The following is a 23,132-nucleotide window of genomic DNA, read 5'->3' on the forward strand; positions in this document are numbered from 1 at the left end:
AAATGTCAAAAAGACAAAAAAGTCACAGATAATGAATTCAACAGATGACAAAGATACATTCACAAAGCAAGATATAACTAGAGTCAAGGGATGCTTCTATGTCCTGTCAAATACATAAAGCTTTCTAAGTATATTTACAGAGTCATAAATGAATTAGAATAGAATAAAAGCACTGTGTGAAATTTAATATGATGAAAAGTACTTGTTTGGGTGAAAATGATTCTCACAGAAATCCACAGTGAACTTATGTTCACCCAAGTTAGGCATGGTGAATAAACCTGTAATCCCTGATCTTAGAATCATGAAGCAGAAGGGTAATTCTCTTGGGAACAGCTGGAACTATAAAGAATGAGACCCTGCATCAAAAAAACAAAATAAAACAAAACACAGAATAGCTTAAAAAAGGCTTAGACTATATATTAAACTTCTACAAAATATCTAATCACTTACAAATATGCTTCCATTTTTAAATGAAGTATGAAAGCCAGTAAGATTAGTATCCTTAAGATAAGGAAGCATGAAAGGAATTATAAACAAATCTAGGAAGACAGGTATGGTGGCGCAGACACATAATCCTAGCTACTTAGAAGACTGAGGTGAGAATATTGCAAATTCAAGGCCAGCCGGAGCTCACAATTCCAAGTTACAGCAGGGATGTCAGAGAACTGTTCACATCACAACCACAGTCAAGAGCAGAAAGCAGTGAATTAATGAATGCCAGTGCTCAGTTCACATTCTCTATTTGTTTACTTATTTATTTGCTTATTTACTTAATTTATTTTTTTGAGACAGGGTCTTTCTATGAGACAGTTCTGACAGGCCTGGAAATTACTAAAGATATCTGCTTCCATAGTGCTGGGATTAAAAGCATGTACCTCACCACACCCTGCTTTGACATTTTTTTAAAGAAACAAACAAACAAACAAAAAAAAACAAAAAACAAAAAAAAAAACCCAAAAACCATTCATTCACTGAGTAGTGGGCAGCACAGAGGTCAGAGGCCATCTTTTCCAGAGAGCTGGTTCTCTCCTTCCACTATGTGAGTTCCAGAGTTCTAACTCAGGTCAGCAGGGTTGCTAGTAGCCACTGAGCCACATCACAGGCTGGCTTTCTCCATTCTTCCACACAGTGTGGATACAGCGTCCAGGGACTGAGACTACACACATTTCTTCCCACCTCTATTAATACAATTAAGATAATCCCTCAGGTACTCTTAGAGGTTCATCTCCCAGGTGGACAAAACAGTTTTTTTCCTTTAATAAATTAATTTAAAGGTCTGTGGATGAAGGGCTGGAGAGATGTCTCAGTAGTTAAGAGTACACAGAGCTCTCAAGGAGGACCCAGGTTTGGTTCTCTTCACCTACATCAGGCAGCTCTCAACTCTGGCTCCTAAGACTCTACTATACCTACACTTATGGCCCCTGTGGGTACAGGGTGCACATATCCTAACACATAATTTAACATTAAAAGAAAAATCTTTGAAAAACAGAAACAACAGGGGGCTATTAAAACTTGGTAGTAGAATGCTCACGCCTACTGTGTGCAAAGCCCTCATTTCAATCCCTATTTTGGGGGAGACAGCTATTGAGGGTTGGAGAGATGGCTCAATGAATGGTTAAGTACACTTGTTACTACTCTTCAAGAAGACACAGTTTGATTCCTAGCACCCATGTCAAGAAGCTCAAAGTCACTGGTAATTCCAATTACAGAGGATCTTCCTCTGGCCTCTGCGGAATTTACATCACACACAAATGTAAATACACACACATATACAAACATGCACGCATGCACGCACGCACGCACACACACTGGGCTGGATGTGATGGCACATGCAGCACTCAGAAGGTGTAGTGGGCATCTGACTTCCAGACTAGCCAGGGCTACATAGTCAGATAATAAAGACATTATAGAAGTTCTCTGCCAGTTTAAAATGACCATAATTCTTTCATTTGTCATTTAAAACTGAGATAACCTGGAGAAGCAGAGGCAGGAGGACTGTTGCATGGTCAAGATCCTGTATCAAAAACACATCACAAAAAGAAACAAAAATCTGATAAAGATTCATATTTTTATGCCAAATAATATATATGTATATTCTTACATTCACATACAATATTGAATGTTCACTTTGCTTTACTGCAAACGTGTTACTTAATATCTATTACTTTTCTTACCTCTTGTGTTAATTTTGGTATGGACCTCAAGCTGGGGATCACTTGAAACCATACAAGGCCACCAAGGATAGGTTCCCACCTTGGACCAAACAAGATCACCAACCTGGAACTTAACACCAGTGGACGTTTCTGTTGTTGGAACAGAAGACAGTATTGGCTGAACCTACAGGAAAAGGTCACAAAACTCCATCAGAAAAGAATGAGAGAAAGAAGGAAGGAACCTACACAAAAATGTCACAAAATTCTATCAGAAGAGAAACAAGAAGGGGGGAGGGAAGAAGAAGAGAGGGAGGATAAAGAGGTGAAAATGGAGAGAACTATGTATAAAGTACTTTCTAAGTGCTCACAGGCTGGGGAGATGGCTCAGTGGGTTAGGTGCTTGTCACTCCAGCATGGGGTGCTGAGTTAGAATCCCCAGAGCCCATGTCAAGCAGGTAAGCTAGCACACATCTGTAATCGCAGTGTTCCTATGGAGATGAGAGGTGGAGAAGAACATTCTCCAGAAGCTTGTGGCCCAGTTGGCCTGGCAATCATGGGGGCAAACAACAAAGAAACCATTTCCACAACAAGGTGGAAGGACACACAGGATTGTCTGTCCTCTGACCTCTAAGCTGTGAGCCGAGGCATACACACACCCATACTCATGCACGTGAACACACACAGAGTGCTTACAATGTAAAATTTATATTCAATTATACTCTTGTCTGGTATTGGCTATCTATATCTAGCAAAAAGCATGAGGGAAAAACGCTATGCCCATCCTCGATAGTGAGAACAGGGCCACTGGTCTCCATTGCCAATAAAGCATCTGGGAGCTGGGTGAAAACAAATGATCATGGTTTTAAAAGGGCACACTCATTCATAGAAAACACCTGGTCCTACAAGGTGCCCAGGGTTTTTTAGTGCACTCTGACCCTCAGATGGCACGGAGCTGCAATGGTGGACAATGTTAGTCAGCAGCTATGCTGTTACCTCTTTTTGTTCTTTGAAGGCTTATGTACTTTACTCTTAATGCATTAATATTTTGCCTGCATCTGAGCAACATAAGCATATGTGTGCTCAATGCCACTGGGGATCAGAAGAGTGTTGGATCCCCTGGAACTCGAGCCAGCATTCAAGTGCTGGGAACTGAACCTGGGTTCTCTGGAAGAGCAGTCAGTGCTCAGAACCACCAAGCCATCTCTCCAGCCCCTTCTGACACCATAGCTGGTCACAGTATTAAACAAGCCACTCACCGGGACGGCCTCTTTGAGCACTGGCTCTTCTCTTGGCTTTTCTGGTGCAGTGTCCACCCTCTCATTTGGTCTCTAGGCAGAAAAATGTAGGGGACAGAATAAAGAGGCAGTAAACCTAAGACAGGAAACTAAGCATCGAAGACCATGAAGGACATACACTGACAGAAAGAGGTTTTACTGAGTGCATGGCGCGGTGGGTTAGCACCTGTCCACTCCACACCACAGTCAGAACTAATTGCTTACTCTACCACCAAGCAGACTGGCTTTTTCCTTTCTTAAAACTGTATTTCTTCTCCCACCTCCCCCACCTGTTACTCTGTCTGATGTGTGTGCAGAGGTCAGAGGACAACATAGAGTCTTCTCTCCTCCCACCTTAATCTAGGCTCCAGGCATTGAACACAGGTAACCAGGCTTCCCCAGAGCGCATCCTTACTCATTGACATTTCCTCAGCCATTTTCTTTTTTTATTACATTGAAGAAAAATAGGACACTGAAACAGCTCATAAGCTATAGCTTAGAATTCTTCTGGAAAGTACCTCGGTAATATGTATGGAGAGCCTTAAATTTTCAGATTTTTGTCCAGGAAATTTTCTAAAATTGCTCTGAAAAGTCACTGATAAGAAAAAAAAAAGTTAAGTGGGAAGATATGGGAACCAGTCCTGCTTCTAAAACCCACACCAAAGACAATGTAGCTGGGGCTGGAGATGGGTCAGCAGTTAAGAGCACCCGCTCTCACAGAGTTCAGTTCCCAGCACCTACATCTGGAGGCTTGCAACTGCTGGTAACTCTAGCTCCAAGACCTCTGACCTGTGATGACATTCATGTGCACACGCCCAGATAGATACAAACACACATAAGCATAATTGAATCAATTCATAAATCTTCTCTAAGATATAGTTATATAAAAATGAAATTGATTAAATATAAAGGCAATTTGTATGTGTGTGTATATGTATGTATCTATGTATGTATGTATATGAGTATCTATGCATGTGAAATTAAAGCAGAAGATGGGTCTTTGTCTAAGGAGACCAGCCAGACAGGGATGGGGGTGTCAGAAAAGGGTGATGCTTCTGCATCCAAATAAATGACATAATGCAACCTATTACTTTATACGTTAATTGAAATATTAATTTAAAATAAAGAAATCTGAAATTTCAAAGTATAAACTATCATATTACTTTTTAAATCATGAGCTCCAGAAATACATTCTTTTGAAAGTGAACTTTGGAAGACTGGAGAAATGGCTCTTTGGTTAAAAGCACTGGCTGCTCTTGCAGAGGACCTGGACTCAGTTCCTAGAACCCACATGGAGACTCACAGGCATGACACTGGACTCCACAACTCCAGTTTCAGGGGATGAGGTGCCTTTTTCTGACTTCCGGAAGCACAAGGTATGCACATGGAACACAGACATGCATGCAGGCAAAACACTAATACACATAAAAAGTTAAATCAATCAATAATTTTTGAAATAGGGACCTTTGGGCTAGCAGGATGGTGAAGATACCCGCCACCAAGCCTGACAGCCTGAGTCCATTCCTGGAGCCACACAGTAGAGGACAGAGACTTGACTCTTCAAACTGTTCCCTGACTCCCTCTTATGCACCCTGGTAATGTGTGTGTGTGTGTGTGTGTGTGTGTGTGTATACACATGCCACACACATGCCACAGCACAAGCAAACAAACAATGTCAAAAGTAAATGTCTAAGTTGGGTCCAGTGCCACACACTTGTAGCACCAGACACTCTAGCTAAGGCAGGAGGGTGGTTTGAGCTGAGACCAGCCAGAGTAACAGAATTTTTCTCTTAGAAGAAAAGCATGGGGGTGGGGAAGTAGCATAGAACTGACTACGGAAAGCTGTAATCCCATCCCCCCACACACACTAACAGAAATTAAGAAGACACTCGCAGGCAGGTTAGGTGAGAGAGCTAGAGCAGAGCGTTTGCCAGAGCATGTGTGAGGCACCGCGCTCATTTCCTACAAGCTCAAAGGAAACAAAGAATTTCTATAAGACAACCGGGAACAAGCTACTGAAAGTCTAAAATATATTTACTCCTTAATTCAACAATTACATTTCAGAAACTAATCCTATAGAACATAAAAAGTATAAAAATAAAAAAATCTAACCAGAGATGGTAATTATAGTATTAGTTCAGAGCAGTAAACCCACACATCTATCACCATCTTCAAACTTTTTATTAAAACAAACAACAACAAAAAGGTGTATCTTGAAAAGACTTGACACAACATAAGTCAAATGTATAACAGTAATTACTGTTTTGACAATGTAATTAAGGAAATGCTAAAAGAAAAGCTATACTTTTGTATTATTTGCATTTTCTATAAAAAAAAAATTTTTTTTCTTGGGTGACAAGAGCAGGCCACCCGAAACTAATAAGACTTTGCCTAAAAAAAAAAAGTTGATTATTTATTTTAGGTCTCTCTATGAAACCCTGGCTGAAATTCACTCTGTGGACCAGGCTGGCCTCAAACTCACAGAGATTCCCCTGCCTCTGCCTCCCAAGTGCTGAGATTAAAGGTGTGTAGCTCCATACCTGTAAAAGTTACTTAGTTTTGATTTCTTTTCAGATTTCAGAGAATAAAATTCAGATAAATTAAATGAGGCCATAAACCTATAGATATGGCTCTGATCTGGAGGTCTCTCTATAAAGAAACTCATAATCTGAGAATAAAAGGAAGAGAAGTTGGCTTAGTAAAATCTGACCTGGAGGTCTCTCTATAAAGAAACTCATAATCTGAGAATAAAAGGAAGAGAAGTTGGCTTAGTAAAAAAGTAGAGAAAGAATACAACAGCAAGAAGGAAGGAATAACAGGCAGGTAGAAAGATTTGAACAGTCAGCTCCCATAGGAGTCATACTTTTGAAGGCCTGCTCTCCAACTGGTGAACCTCCTGAGAAGGATTAAGGAGAAGTAGCCTTGTTGAAGGTAGTGTGTTCCTGGGGTAGGCTTTGAGGTTTTCAAAAGCCTATGCCAAGCCCAGTCTGTCTCTGTCTCTGTCTGTCTGTCTGTCTGTCTGTCTCTGCCTACTGCCTGCTGATCAGGATATAAAGCTCTCAGCTACTTCCCCAGCTCCATCTTATCTGCTTCCTGCCATAATAATCATGAACTAACCCTCTAAAAGTCTAAGCAAGCCCCAGTTAAATGCTTTCTTTTATAATAGTTGCCTTGGTCATGGTTGTCTCTTCACAGAAATAGAACAGTAACTAAGACAGCATATGTGAGGCTCCCAAGGTCAAAAGGCAGATTGTAAGGTCATGTCCACTGGGGCTGGGAGAGATGGAATGTCTAAGAGCACTGGACACTCTTTCAGGGTTTGATGCACCTATCTGGCAGTTGACAAGTGTCTGTAATTCCAATTCCAGGGGCTCCAATGCCCTTTTCTGAGCTCTGCAGGCACCAGCCATATACATAGTGTAGACATAGATGTAGGCAAAATACCTATGCACATTAACATAATTGACTAATTCATTAGTTTTTTTTAAAAAAATTATTTATTTATTTAGTAGTTAGTTAGTTCTGACTGCATGCCAGATCCCATTACAGATGGTTGTGAGCCACAAGGTGGTTGCTGGGAATAGAACTCAGGACCTCTGGAAGTAGTCAGTACTCTTAACCTCTGAGCCATCCCTCCAGCCCAATTTTTTTTTTAATAAAGTCACACCTACTGACCCAGTGCCAAAGGAAGGGAAAGAAGCTCGTGAGAACGGAAGAGCAGGCTAGATTGCAAGGGTCTTGTAAACCATAACAAAGTATATACATTTCATCTCAAGAGCAATGAAATGCCACTGAAGAGGCTTCGGGAGACAAGTAATTTTTTGTTTAAAAGATGATGTTGGCTGCCATGTGGAGAGAATTCTGGAAGGAAGCAGGAGGGGAGCAGAACTTCCTTAAGTTAAACAGAACTTGCTTAGCTAGAACATCACAGTAATCCAAGCACAGCTAGCTTTGTTGGAGGCTTTGGTGGTGCTGCCATGAACACATGCAACAGGTGGAGCACACCTTTTAGCACTCAGGAGGCAGAGGCAGGCTACAGAGAAACCCTGTGTCCAACAACAAACAAGAAGCAAACAAGAATCCTTCTCATGACTCTCTCTACCCAACCCTCTCATGGGGAGGGCTTCCCTATGTAGTCCAAGGTGACCTAGAGCAAAAGATCCTCCTTTTCCCACCTGCTGAGTACTGGGATTCCAGGTCTCTTTTGGAGGCAGCTGGATGGGACAACATACAAGAAGCCTGCTGTAGTAAGAACTTATTTCAAATCTAGGCATGTCTGCTTGCCCCTTTCTGGATTAAAAACAAGATTTGTTTCTATACCTTCTTATTCAATGTCTTGTCTTAAAAAAAATGAATATCTTAGGGGAAAAGGAGACTGGGAGGAGGGAAGGGAAGAGTGACAGGCTTTCATGGAGAAATGACCAATAAGAGTTAAATGCAGGGTTAGAGAGACGGACTCCACAGTTAAAGGCACTCTTGCTCTTGCAGAGGACCTGGGTTCAGTTCCCAGCAACCGCAGAATGGCAAAACACCTGTACCTTAACTGTAGTTCCAGACAACCCAATACCCTCTTCTGGACTTCTTGGGTGTTGTGTGTACAAGGTACAGGCATATATGCAAGCAAAATATTCACATATAAAATAAAAATAAATAAAAATTTTAAGTCAAAACTGGATATGGTGGCACACAGCTTTATGTAGACCAGCCTGATCTAGATAATGGTTAAAGAACAACCAGGGAGAGACTCTATCTCAAAAAAAAAAAAAAAAAAAAAAAGAGTGAAGTCAAATGCTCAGAACCAAGAAAAATAAGGATTTAGAGAATGCTGTCAGATTGCTTCTGAGTATGGAATCCCTTCCTCCTTCAACTGTGAATGGAGAAGAAGAAAGTTTACAGACTTCCCGATACCCACTGCCACTGAGGAAGAGGAGTGAACCTCGAGAAAGGGAAGCTGCAGCTCAGCTCTTCCTTACACTCCATCACCTTCGCTTTAATTGTGTGAGATTATGAATATATACTGCTTCTAAATTATTTGCAGGTGTTCCTACATGGGACAATCTATTTCCCAGGAAGAAATCACAGTAAAATTTCTTATTTCTTTTTAATTATATGAAAAAATTAATAAAAAGTAAGCAGAATCCTCCCTGATCTAATAGCTCCATTTCTAGTTGCACCCTCAAATAAAAAGCAGGATCTCAGATAAAGATCTAAAGCTGAGACATGGAATCAGCACACACAGTATAAATAAATACACACATAAGGAAGAAAGGAAATTCTGGTAGAATGAAAGCTCGTAACAACATTAGCTAAATAATTCTCAAAGACATAAGCAAAATCATAGTCTCCAAAAGAACAAAAATACTAATGCTCACAGGCCAGCACGGCAGAGCTCAGAAATTAAGCTAAAAGCCAATTCCGATGTGAATTTTTGTGATACTCCACAGCCATGTGTCCCAGGTCTCTTCACAATGTCTAGAGAAGAAATGTCACGGTGAGGCTGGGAATGCTGCTCAGTGCTACAGCACGTGCTGACCCTGAAGGCTAATACAAGAAATGCTATAGTGAGTGTGTCTGCGGTGCACAGCTAACTTCTATCTTCCCTTGTTCATTTACTCAACACAAAGGCAATATAAGACACCATGGAAGCCAGTTCTGCATGGGGCATTTGTTAGATGACATTAAGAGCTCATGACGGGCTTGAAGACGTGGCTCAGTGGCTAAGAACTTTTACTGCTCTCCCAGAAACCCAGTTCAGTTCCCAACACCCGTAACAACTGGCTCACAAGAGACACAACTCTAACTCCAGGGGATCCAAGACCCTCTTCTGGCCTTCATGGATACCTGCATGCACATGCATGAACATACACAAGAACTCAAGAGGGAACAGGTAAAACAGCTTGAAGATAAAGGCATTTGCTTACAAGCCTGACAACCTGAGTTCAGTTCCTGAGATCAACATGTCAACATGGAGAACGAGGAGAACCTACTTCCCAAGTTATCCTCTGACTGTCACATCATGCAGTATGACTCTCACACACACACACACACACACACACACACACACACACACACACACACACACACACGAATGAACTAGAATATAAGCACCTGTGAACAAACATCTTTTGCTTTTCATTCATAGTTACACCTTCAATTCTTAGAACAGTGTCTGATGTGTGATATTCAATGTGTTAAATGAGTAAGAAAATGACAAAAATTAGGGAAATACATGAAGTACCACCTGTGGGACTCATGACAACCTAGATTTACTGCGACCTTTATGGGGGAGGGGAGATCACTCACATTTGAGTCATACTAAATAGTAGAATCCAGCTATCTAAGAAATGTTCAATTACTAAGTAATCTTCTCTTAAACAAAAGACAACAAATTAACTTATTCAGATATATAAAATATGCAGGCAAATAACTGTCACAAATAAGCATTATTTATTCCTCCCTAAGTGCATATCTAGAAAACATCTGTATTTATATCATAAACTTTTCATTCAAGTTAGAGATAATCTGCTACATATTTAGTATTATTATCTTAGTGCCATGAAATTCACAATCAAATATCAGATATCAAAATAATCTACCAGAGCTAGGCATGGTGACTCATGCCTTTGGATTAAAAAACTAAAAAGTAAATTAATAACAACAAAAAAAAATCCACCAGTCTTCATGGGCTTTTAAAAAAATCTCCATTTGAAGACCTAATCAACATATTTAAATATTAATATTTATTGTACTTTATCTTTGAGACAGGGCCTCACTGTGTAGCCCTGGCTACATAGACGAGGCTAGTCTGGAATTTACAGAGCTCCCTCCACCTGCCTACATCTGCTTCCACTTCCTGAGTGCTAGAACTAAAGACGGAAGCCCCAGCCCCGGGGATGCTCTGGCTGTAGAGACACCTGCCCCCTTCCCATGCTTAGTTAGTAGCAACCATCTTAAATTTAAGATCTGTCAGCAAGTCTGGCCTAATATAAAATCCCTTTTTCCTTTGCCTTTTGTCTCCATCTTCCAAAACCAGGAAGAAGTCAAAATAATTGAGCCTCACAAGAGGCAGGGGGTAGGTGGATCTCAGGACAGCCAGGCTACACAGAGAAAGACTGTCTCGGAAAGCCCCCTCCCTAATAAGGCGGGAGGAGAGAAAAGGAAACAAGATTCTTGGTGTAAAAACTTCAAAAATATTCTCTACTCATCAAGTATTTACTCATTACATTCCCAGCACCTCATCAATGGCGGGAAGAGCTCACTAGAAACATTCGTATTTGAAAAGAAAAACATAAAAAAGATTTTCAACCTCCAGTAAACATGGAAGGCTATAAAACTGCACAGACCATTTGACTTACATTCTGCCCCTCTGGCTCTAACTTGGGGATCTTGTGTGACTTGCGCTCTTCGGATCTGGATGACTCGTGTTTGTTGCTCTTTTTCCTCTTTTCCTTTCTGCTTTCATGCTTTGACTTTATGTGCTCACTTGCCTGTACTTCATTTAAAAGGTCTCCACAAAGGGAAGACTCAAACAATTCCCTGCCATTCTGGATAGTTTTGGTTATTTTTAGTTTAATCTCGGGTGAGCCTGTCTTCTTTGGAATCACAGTTTGTGGTACCGAAGGAGGAGGAGGAGGTGGCTGTGGAGGAGAAGATTTTTCCAGAATTTCATGTGGTCTTGTGTTTGGAATTTCTGAATGGTAATAGTCAGTAGGGCTAAAGTTTCTAACTGCACCAAAACCGTTGGCTGACCCATTGGGGTACTGATTGTATGGCGGGTATTTGGTTTGAGTTTCATACAAGCTGATTGAAGGTGGGTAGCCATTTGTGAGTGGAGGAAGGTCTTCCGTTGTAGGTGGATATTGAAAACCTTGTTGCAAAGTAGTTTCGAAGGGTGTCGGGCCACCATCTTCAACAATGTCACTGTTGTTGTCAAAGGCATCCTCCTGGCGGATGTTGGCTGAGTCAATGAGTTGAGGTGGTTGCTGAATTGTGTTTCCCATGATCCCTTGCATGAAAGAGAAAGAGAAATCCATTGTTCTGCTCCAGCATCCTTAACTTTCCCTTTCTCTCATCGAGCCTACAATTGAAAAGAAGAAAATTAAAAAGTATTAAAATTCTAATAGGTAAGAAGCCAACTAATGATTATACAAGCATTTTATACCTGATTTTCACATTCAGATATGCAGAAATTAAACCTACATAAAACAGGATATCCTTAAACTGAGAAGCCTCCTGACTCATCCCCACAGGTATGTTTCTGAGATTATAGAAGCACACCATCACACCCAGCAAAAGTCCTGCTTACTTCCATAATACCTTTAGCATGTATAAGTCATTTTCATACATGTATACTTTATTCCTCTTCTTCTTCTTCTTCTTTTTAAAGATGGGGTTTCTCTGTGTAGCCATGGCTGTCTTAGAACTGAATTTGAGGATCCCTCGGGCCTTGAACTCAGAGATCTGCCTGTCTCTGCCTCCCTAGTCTGGGACTTAAGGTGTGTACCACACCTGTGTTATTATACTGTACTCTTTAAACAGTTATATAACAAACTATAGCATCACTTTAACAGAGTCAACCATGTGTGTACTATACATTAATTAGCTGCTTACAAGTTTTTAGTATACAAACATGTCTACAGAAAAGAACTTTTGAGACAGGGTACCACTATCCTCACATTCATGATTCCCCTACTTCTCTCCTGAGTACTGTGATTACAGGCATGTACTATACATATACAGCTCCTGAAGAATGTTCCCTTCAGCAGGGTACAGTATTAGATGCCTGCCACTGCATGACTGAGGGGTAGAGACAGAAGATTCTTGAGCTGGAGGCCAAACTGAGCAATATACAAGAAGACCCTGTCTCAAAGAGAGAGAAAAAAAATCAAACTATAAATCTATGCATATATGTATTCATATACGGCAGATGTTAAAACTTTTTATCTAACTGCAAAACTGTTCTACTGTCCATACTATACAGTTCATATGATCATATTGCTAATGTGTAAGGCTGTCTAATTATCTATACTCTTGGCCATTATCTATTTGTTTTTAAAGTGGCATATATTGCAAAATCATTTTTAAATGCACATGCTGGTATCTTACTCTTAAAGATTCCACTTTAATAAAGTCTGTGTGTAGGGGGTTAAAGCATGAGTATTTTACGACCACATCCCAAAACAAAACCTAGCAACTGACTTTTGAGCCAAATCCATCCACTCATACAGCTGTTGTTCGTTCTACTGTGAACAAATGGCCTGAGACATTTTTAAATTGCTTACAAATTAATTAGAAGGCAAATGCTACCAGTTGTGGTGGCTCACACCTTTAACCTCAGCACTTGGGGAAGCAAAAGCAGGCAGGCAGATCTTTCTGAGTTCAAGGCCAACCTGATCTACACTGTGAGTTCCAGGCCAAACAGAGCTATGAAAGAACATCTAAAAAGATGCAGGGGGAGGGAGGGTAAGCAGCAGTCTCACTCTCTTAGAAGCTCCTCTGGGCCAGGTGTTTATATGTCATTTCATCTACTCTTCATAACAACCTGCTAGTTAGGCACTGTGATTCCTGTAAAAACAAAGGTCTGAGTGAGGGGTTAAGTGGCCTACCAAAACCACAAAGCAAGGCAGCTCTAGACTAAATGCAGGCTCATGTGCCTCTAAAGCCCATTTCCTCCTCCAAGCTATCAGTTTCTAGAGGGTTCCTTCTTTTTGTTCAAGTGCTTTATTCCTACACAAATGTCAAATTAGCAACTATTCTAATGACTAACTCCAAGGTTTAAACAGTGCTTTATACAGAGTTCAACACTGAATCCTCTCAATAGCCTTTCCCCAAATCTTATCCCTTGTAACAGATGGAGAAGTAGAGGCAGTGAGAATTAAGACAAGTAAACACAACTCTGTCAGCTGACAGTTAAGGTTCAACTCAGTTGGCTCCAGAATCTGTGCCCAGCTAACTAACATATGCCATTCACTGACAGTGCTGAGAAACGTTACAAATGATGTCTTAGGTTACAAATAAAGACAGAAACATTTCTCAAGTTTGAGCCTTGACAAAAACATAGCTCACAGCAACAGACAGAGGATTCTCCTACCTAGCCACAGCTGTTAACCAGGCACATCCCAGAGTTATCTGAGTCTCACTGGGGGACTGCTCAATCAGACTGGCCTGTGGGCATTTTCTTGATTGGCAAATGGTACAGCAGGCCCCGCCCACACTGGGCAGCACTATCCTGTGCTGGTCTTGTGCAATGTAAGAAAGCTAGCTAAGCAGAAATGAGGAGCAAGCAACATTTCTCCATGGTTCCTGCTCAACTTTCCTCAAAGATGGATGAAACAAACCCTCCCTCTTCCCATGCCAAGTTGTTTAGTCATCACAGTAACAAAAAAGCAATATATAAAAGGGTGACTTCTAATTCTGTTACCAAACATACAGTACCACACAGATAAAAATAAAACTCTTCATGGATACTTCCACCTAAAGACATGTTAAATAGTAACATCCAATAAGCTACAAGCTGCATTTTAGCTGTGGTTACTGTCATGATACAAACTTCCAAATGAGTCTCCCAAATCAGTCTACCAAGTTTTCATATACATGTATTCAGACTCAAGTTTTTATACTTTTTATTAATCAAAAGTTTAAAAAAATGTTGACATTTTTCTTATTTCCCTTCTCTAGCCCTAACTACAAATGATTTTGTTTTAGTTTGAACTGAAAAGTGCCATAACCACCTTATATTACATGGGGAACTGCAGTGACAAGAGTGTTTGTACACGCTGAGAGTGAGAGAGATTACACCCAAGGCCTTGTGTATGCTAAACATTCACTCTACTCATGAGCTACATTCCTGTACTGTAAGTATTTTTTAAATTTGTGTGTGCATGCACCATGTGTGCATACATGTGATTCAAGTGCCCATGGAGGTATCCAGATACCCCGGAACTGAAACTGCAGGGTCTGTGAGCTGTCCGAGGTGACTCTAACCTCTCAGTCATCTCTCCAGGCCCGATACACATGCTTATTTGATGTGCTAAACAACTCTAGAAGGCTGCCAAGGCAGATGTGCATTAGCTTCACTTGTTAGATGACTACACTGAATGCTGGAGAAGTAATTTCCCAGGGCCACAAGCTAATCAGTGTTGGCTTGAAGACTAAACTTCCTGATTTCTAATCTATTCTCAGAGTCTTTGCCACAGAGAGCCTGATGGCATGAGGACAACCACACTTTCACCTCAGGAGTCACACCCTCGGGACTGAAGCAGGTCTTTCCCTAACTCACTTCTTCATCTTCTTTGTCGGGCTCCACCCTTTCATAGCTTCCAGATTACAAAGCACAGACTCATATTCTCTCAAATCATTAAACTAGTTTGAACAAAGCCAAAGTTTCTTCTTATTTTGTTACATTTTGTTTTTCCTATGTTGCACTGGAATTTGCTATACAGCCTCAAACTCAGATATCCAACTGCCTCTGCCTCCTAAGTGCTAAAATTCTTTAATTGTAGGTATGCAGCACCATACCTGGCAGTTTCTTTTAAAATCTGACTTATTCTTTGATTTCTATACTAATTGCAAAACGCACCAGCCCTCAACACCTTATCCTACACTATGATAATTGATTTTCTAAATAGTTCTTTTGTTTTGATTTGAATGTAGCCCAGGTAGACCTGGACTTAACTCCTGCCAATCTTCCTGTCTCAGCTTCCCAAGTGCTGAGATTAAGGGCAATGGTCAGCACATCTTGCTATTGAGATATGTCTTGCATCTAATGTCTTTCTTCACAGCAGTTAGAAAATAGTTCTTGAAATCAGACTTCCAAAATGTCTAACTGCAAACTTAGAAACAGTACAGCTTCATAATATAACAAATCTCCTCCAGGCCTGTCCTAGGTTTCTGTGCCCTTTTCCTCTCAATCTAAGCTGCATGTGCATGAACCAATTTTTCTGAGCCAAACAGCTTTAAACTGTGGACTTCCTATCACATTACACTCACTTAACTCTACATTTGATTTGTTCTTAGTCAGTGCAGCCAACAGGAGCTGCATAAAATGGAAAACGCAGCTCTTCGCACAAGGCACCTTCCTGAATGTGCCTTCAATGTTACTACTGTGGAGACTTCTCACTTCCTCAGAAACTTCACCAGGAATCTAAATGCCCATATCTCCATATCTGACACCCAGTTTTTATTCTATCTAAATGTGTTCTTCAAAACAAAAAAACACCACATGTGTTAGCAAGAACCTGAGGATCATGGGGCACCACTTGAGTTTTATTTCTGACATATGTAACTCCAATTGTTCGTGTTGTCGCATCTCTGTTGATGATCTTATTCCACAGCTGCCATTATGGTTCATGTGAAAATGCCCCCCTAACCTCCAAAGCTCATGTATTTAAATCCTTGGCTCTTTCCAGGTGACCTTATTTTGGTAAGTTGTGTGATTTTAGAAGTGGAGAAAGCCATTTTGGGGAGGATGAGTGTCTCATCTCATCTAGTCTCTTCTCTCCCTCCTACCCCTCCTCTCTCATCTTCCAACCACCCCTCCCCAACCCTTCCCCTGGTCTTCCCCATGTCCCTCTCCTTCTACTCCTTTATCGGAAGCATGTAATAAGCAGCTGCTGCATGCTCTCCCCACCATGAGCAGAAGCTGCTTCCACTGTGCCTTCTCCACCACAATGAATATACCATTTCACACTATAAGTCAAAATAAACCTTCCTTCCCTTAAGTTGCTTCAGGTCAGGCATGTGGTCATAGGGACAAGAAAAGTAATTAACACCGACACCTCCTAACCTCCTTCTACTTCTTCATAGTCTATTTTCCTTATAATATCCAGTCACCTCTAAAAAGAAAGTCCAATTATTCAACCTATTCCCCTCAAAATCCTTTAACAAGGAAAATGAATGATTGCTATAATCAACGATGAAGACCCCTCATAAATATCATGCTGAAGGCTGTGGGTGTGGCTCAATTAGTACAGCATTTGCCTAGTATGCATAAGATTTTGGCTTCTATCTGCACATAACGGGTTCAATGGGAAAGAGATGGCGGTACTTTATTCTGTTTAGTTTTGGTTTTTCGGTCTTTTGTTTTTGTGGGGTTTTGTTGATTTTTGGAGACAAGGTCTCACTGTATAGTCTTGGCTGGTCTCAAACTCATTATATGGACCAGGCTGGCCTCCAACTCACAAAGATCTAACTGCCTCTGCCTCCTAAGTGCTGGGATTAAAGGATGTTTCACCATGTCTGCCGTGGTTTTGTTGTTGCTGCCCCCTTAGTATTATTACTAAGGCACAGAACAGTAACAACATGAAGCCTCTGCATCTACCTCTGTTGCTACACTCGCTGGCTTCTCTTTGGTGTTTCAAATGTGCCATGTTTATTTGTGGCACACTCTAGGGTTATAAAAAGTTGCCAGGTGCCGTGTGGGTGCTGAGGACTGAACCTGGGTCCTCTGGAAAAGCAACTGTGCTCCTAACCAATGAGCCAACTCTCCAGCCCTACCCACTCAGGAGGCAGAGACACACAGTTCTCTGTGAATTTGAGGCCAGCTTGTTCTATAAAGGGAGTCCAGGACAGCTAGGTCTACACAGAGAAACTGTCTTAAAAAAAAAAATTAAGAAGCAAAGAGATCTTAAATGACAAGTAAGGAGAACATATTTTCAAAGCAGAGCTAATAAAGGGCGTTGTATCAGGAACTAGTCCTAGGTTTCTTTTATGTGCTCGAGAGAAATGAGTTTCACACTGTAGTACATACAGACTTGTCTCCATTTCCTAGGTGCGTATGGCCCTCAGCCTCCAAATGCTAAGACTCCAGGCATGTGCCACTACGACTAGGAACAACTTCGTACTACTCTAAGACTTAAGGGGCTACTAAAGGTGTTTCAACTAAAACAGCAGTTTAAAAGTCACCCTAGATTACTTTTTAAATAAAGATAGAAAACAGAAATATATATAATGGAGATTGTCTTAGTTACTTTTCTATTTTTGGCAAATACCACAACCAAGACAACATATTAAAAAAAAAAAAAAAGACATTTAACTGGACAGATGGCTCATGGGGTTGGAGTCCATTATGGTGGCGCAAAGGCATGGTGACAGGACCAGCTGAGAACTAACTAGATCCATAAGCAGCAGGCAGAAAGAGCATCTTGGAGTCTTTTGAAAACTCAGAGCCCAACCACAGTGACAAGCCTCCTTCAATAAGGACAGTCCTCCTTGTTATTACCACAAGGAGCAAGAATTTAAATGGCCAAGACTTATGGGGAGGAGGGGGGGAATCTTATTCAAAGCACCAGAGATACGTAACAGCTAGCACTTTAAACTGGTTACTAGCAAATATTGACCACAGTGAGATATCCATGGTTACGTGGCTCAGAATGTGATAACCCAGTACAGCAAAAGCTCTGAAGTATCATTTCCAAGGCTAAGACAATCTAAGAAAGAAATGATACATGGAGCCTACAAGATGGCTTAACCATTAAAGGTGCTACTTAAGTCTGACAACCTGAGTTTGACCCCCAGAATCCATATAAAGGTGAAGGAAAAAAGTGACTCCACTAAGTTTTCTCCTGATCGCTAAACCTCTAACTACACATACATGTGTAGGTAACATCTACATAGATATATAGAGATAGAAATAGGTAGGTAGGTAGGTAGATGATAGATGGATATATGAATGGACAGATAGGTGACAGATAGATAGATGATGGATGGATGAATAGATGGATAGATGGATGGACAGAAATAAATAGGTAGGTAGGTAGATAGGCAGGCAGACAGACAGACAATCTTTGAGTCTACTGTACTGTACTGTTTTCATGTACATGATTCCAGGGTTTTTACTTTGTTTGGTTTTGCTTTGTTGTTGGTGGTGGTGTTTTTGCATTAGATAACCAAATAAGTGTTCATCTCTGGAAAGAATAATTCTCCTTCTCTCCGTCAGTACTTGCCAGTAGATAGTCTCTAAGGTAGGACTCTTTGAGGACTCCCCCTCCCTGTTAACATACCCAACAGTACTGTCATTGTTTAGGTCTTGCTTAGGCAGTCATGTTGCTGTGTTATTGTGGTTGTAGCTTGTCATTTCTAAGAGACATAATCTTTTAAGTTTGTAATTTTGTTTGTGGTGCTGGGGTTGAACATAGGGCCTCGCACATGCTGTACAACTCCTGTGTCTATACCTCCAGCTGCAGCTAATAATTTTCAGAAGTACAACACTAATCTAACTTACATGAGAATTCCTTATTCTTAGGAAACCCATGTCTTTTTCATTTTTGTTTGTTTGTTTGGTTGGCAGACTGGATATGAGATTACTAAACATGATTTGGTAGAGTACAGACAGCACAGTAGATGACTTCGGAGTATAGGCTCTGTCCCTTGTAAAAGGCACCGTAAGTGGTTTTATAGCTGACCCCACAACCAGAGAACTAAAAACTTTAAGTTGCTTCTATCCAGGGCCTTAATCACATGTTCCTTATTCTGCAGTTTGGTGTGGATGGACATGACCTGGCCATTGTGTCCTAGGGCTTCCCCAAAGGCATCACACGTACCTGTCTGGAGCTTAGTTTAATGACAGCACTGAGATCAGACACACAGGAACAGCTGCCAGGAAACTGTCCCTAGGATCCCTTAGGGCAGCCCATTCAGACAACAAACATGTCCTACAAGGACACTGCTGTTTGCAGCCATACCAGGTTCCGTCAAGAAAGGGACCTGCTCAGTTTAACTGGCGGCAGATTGCACCCCCCCATCCCCATTCACGACAGAGTCCCACTGTGTAGTCTTGGTTGGCCTGTAATACATTATGTAGATCAGGCTAGTCTTGAACTCAGATCCACCTACTCCAGCACTTGGAAAGGCAGAGGCAAATGGATCTCTCTATGAATTTGAGCTCAGTCTGGTCTACAAGGGGAGTCCAGGACATCCAGGGACACAGAGAAAACTTGTCTCAAAAACCAGCAAACAACAAAAAACAAACAAACAAAGAAATAATTAGTATCACCAACAGTTAACAGTTAGCAGTTTACTATATATCAATCAATATTCCCCTAAATGTTTTATATTTGTTACATTATTTAAGTCCTTCCCCAAATATTTCTATATAAAAAAATACTATTATCCACACTTTTCAAACACTAAGATCACAGTCCCACAAACAGTGAAGTTTCCAAATACATGCGCTGCACAACAACATCAGCTCTTAAAGAGTAATTTTATTTCCCAATTCCTAAATATGTGAAATAAAAAACAAAATAACAACAAGAAAGCAAGCACTCCACATACTGCATGCATGTGCACGAGCACACACACACACACACACACACACACACACACCCTTCTAGAGCTAACAGTTTGGTGAAAGACAACCACAGCACTTCACCTAGACTTTCTTTTGACAGGGTCTTATATAGCTCAGGCTGGCCTCAAACATGCTCTGTAGTCAAGAAAAACGATAAACTTCCAACCCTCCTGCCTCCCACCATACCCTAGTTTTATGCTGAGCTGGGTATCAGGCCTGTGCTTTGTCTATGCCAAGTGCTCTAAGTGACCTACATCCCCAACCCTGTAATCTGTACTTTTAAGTAAATAAAACTGCATAACAAAAAGCTTTAAAAAAAAAAAAATGGCAGAGCAAGCTGGTGAGACAATCAGGCCTTCCTACCAAGCCCAACGATACCAGCTTCAATCCTTGGAACACATGGTGGATGGGAAAACTGACAGCTACAAGGTGTCTTTTGGCCCTAGGTTCTACATGTACACTACACACATGTCCTCATGCACATATACACACTAGGGAGAACACAGATAGACATCATGAGGACAATTGAGGATGACACTAATTGCTGTCCTCTGGTTTTCACATGAGCATACAATGAACAAGCATGCATATATGCTAATTGCTGTCCTCTGGCCTTCACATGCACATACAATGAGCAAACATGTACATACACAGAAATATACATGGATTCATATTAAAGATAAACTTGCTTAATGCTTTTTAAATTTCTGTTGCAGCTATCCACACAGTTTCAAAGTAAGGAAAAATGAAAGGAAGAGAAGGAAAAGGAAAAGAAGGATGGAAGGGAAGGGGAAGAGAGAAAGTTGAAAATGATCAACTAAAGTTGTAAACTCTTATTTTTCTTCCAATTTATTTATGGGAAGGATAACAATTTTTAAAAGTATATCGAGCCAGGCATGGAAGGTCACATCTTTAATCTCAGCACTCAGGGTGCAGAGGCAGGTGGATCTCTCTGAGTTCTAGGCCAGATTGATCTACATAGCAAGACCTACATAGTGAGACACTGTCTCACAAAAGAAAGAAAAAAGAAGCAGAAAGAAAGAGGATTAGATTCTTAAGTTAAACCAAAGACAGAAAAAGAAAGTACCCATATTACGTATTTTAAATGAACAGCTTTAAAATAAAAATACCAAGCATTAGGCATTAACATGTTAAATGCATAGCTAAGACACCTAATGAATCAACAGAATGATCAATCTTCTTTGGCAGAGCGTGCATTTGCTGGACTCTACCTTTCAGACTTACTTGTTAGATCATATACATTCTCCTTTATTTCAATGTCAACCTCTTCTCTTTAGATTTGATTGTACTTCAAAAGTCCTTCTATGGATCACCACTAAGGCCTTTCAGAATCAGAAGTGTCCCTCAGATGCTATATACTTGACCTATTTCTGCTTCAGTCCACTTAACCCTTCAATATGTCAGTTTGTAAATTTGAATGCATTGCTTTCCAGACAAACTCCTTTCTTAGGCTTCCCACTACCTAGAAACGTCTGAATACCGTGACGGAAAGAGCACTTAAGACCCTCCAGGCAAGGTCTACCCTTCCTTGGCTACTCTCAAGGCTCTCTGCGAGGACTGTGCTCTTATGTCACACCCATGTGCCTCAACTACTGTCAGTTCCTACATAGAGAGCCCTTTAAACACCTTTTCCTCTTAACTCCACCCACCCCTTGAGTTCCCAGTGATTCCAAAGAAACAGCTATAAAAGCCAAGTTCGTCTTAGTAATTCTCCTGCATTCCTGCACATGACTCTTAAAAGGAACGCTGAATTATCTGTTTATGTGAATTTTGTTTTAAGATTTGTACATTGTGGAGTCTGAAGAAATGACTCAGTCTGAAGAAAAGAGCTCTGGCTACTCACTTCCAGAGGATCCTGACTGGATTCCTAGTGCCTGAAACACATGTGGTGCACAGACACACATGAAGACAAACATTCATACACACAACATAAAAATATTTATTTAACACTTAATAAATATTTTAAGACTGTGTGTGTGTGTGTGTGTGTGTGCGCGCGCGCGCATGCACCATGTGTGGTGGAGGTGCTTGAGGAGGCCAGAGGATACCCTGGAACTGGAGGTCTAGGCAACTGTGAGCTGCCTAATGTCCTGAGAATCGAACTCAGACCCTCTAGAAGAGTAATACATACTATTAGCCACTAAACTTTCTTCCCAGCCCTATTCACTTTTAAGTGTATGGATGTTTTGCTTGCTTGTGTGCCTGTGCACCACATGCATGCAGTGCTCAAAGAAGTCAGAAGAGGGCATCAGATCTCTGGTGCTAGATGAAAGATAATTATGGAGTCACATGGATGCTGGGAAACAACCAGGGACCTGTACAAGAGCAGCATTTGATTCCCAGCATCCATATCGTGCTTCATGACCATCCTTAACGCCAGTTCCTTGAGATCCTACAACCCTCTTCTGACCTTCTTGGGTACCAGGCACAAACATCTATTTAGACAAAACATTCATACATATAAAATAAATAAACCTAAAAAAGAAATTTTAAAAAAAAGTTGTTGAAGGCTTTCTCACAAATTTGATTGACAGCTGCTTACCTTGCCACCACTGAGATTCCTTTTAGTCTAACCAAAGTTCCCTAAATTTTAAATAGTCCAATATGGTATAAAAAGCTTACGGGGAGATGTTAATATAACGAAAGCATTATCTTAAAGGCCATTATATAAACATATCTACTTAAAACCCTGTGATTAGTACTACAGAACTGAAACTTAGAACATAGTTTCCATAATCAATAGAATCAGCAAGAACATCAGAACTACTCCAGCAAATATAATCCAGTATATTTGAAATAACCACATTATAACAACTAAAGTATCTGACTCTAACACATTCTCTACACTGTCCAGAACAGACCTGTTATTTTATCAGGAAAAACAAAGATTCAAGATGTTTCTTCATATAAACTGTTTATGATAAATCTAATGACAATGTGTTTCCATAGCAACAAGAATGGAATGTATGTGGTTTGTGGAAATGAGCCTACTATGCTGATCCTCAAAAACCAGGCAATTTTATTGTTTGTCCACCACTATGGCAAAAACAAAAAGCAACTAAAAAGACATTTAACCTTTAAAGAGTGGAACAGTGTAAAAGTCTTTGAAGTACACAGAGCTGTCATCCTTTTGGGGTTCTGTGTTCAGTCTCTGTATAGATATGATCAGTGTGAATTTTGAACTCTAAATTACAAATTTTGAGGATAGGTGTAGTGATATTTACCTTTGATCCCACCACTGGGAGTTAGGGGAAAAGGCAGAGGCAGGCAGATCTCTTGAGTTCAAGGTCAGCCTGGTCTACAGAATGAATTTTAGGGAAGTCAGGATTACACAGAGAAACTGTCTTTAAAAAAAAAAAGTAATAATAATAATAATAATAATAATAATAATAATAA

General features: G+C 40.6%; 1 protein-coding gene across 2 annotated transcripts in view; it reads right to left on the minus strand.

The window, feature by feature from the left end:
• Window positions 1-23,132, minus strand: part of NSD3 (nuclear receptor binding SET domain protein 3) — a gene marked incomplete at its 3' end in the record, with an annotated part of 101,636 nt that overhangs the window by 56,191 nt on the left and 22,313 nt on the right. For both annotated transcript variants that reach the window (XM_080929009.1, XM_080929008.1), the window contains exons 2-4: window positions 10,783-11,504; window positions 3,410-3,481; window positions 2,175-2,337 (exon numbers count right to left, since the gene is read on the minus strand). In XM_080929009.1, the coding sequence (XP_080785135.1) occupies window positions 2,175-2,337; window positions 3,410-3,481; window positions 10,783-11,460 (913 nt within the window). In that variant the 5' untranslated portion in view covers window positions 11,461-11,504. The remainder of the gene's footprint in view (window positions 1-2,174; window positions 2,338-3,409; window positions 3,482-10,782; window positions 11,505-23,132) is intronic.

The sequence above is a fragment of the Micromys minutus genome (genome assembly GCF_963924665.1).
Source record: "Micromys minutus genome assembly, chromosome: 14".
NCBI lineage: Eukaryota > Metazoa > Chordata > Mammalia > Rodentia > Muridae > Micromys > Micromys minutus.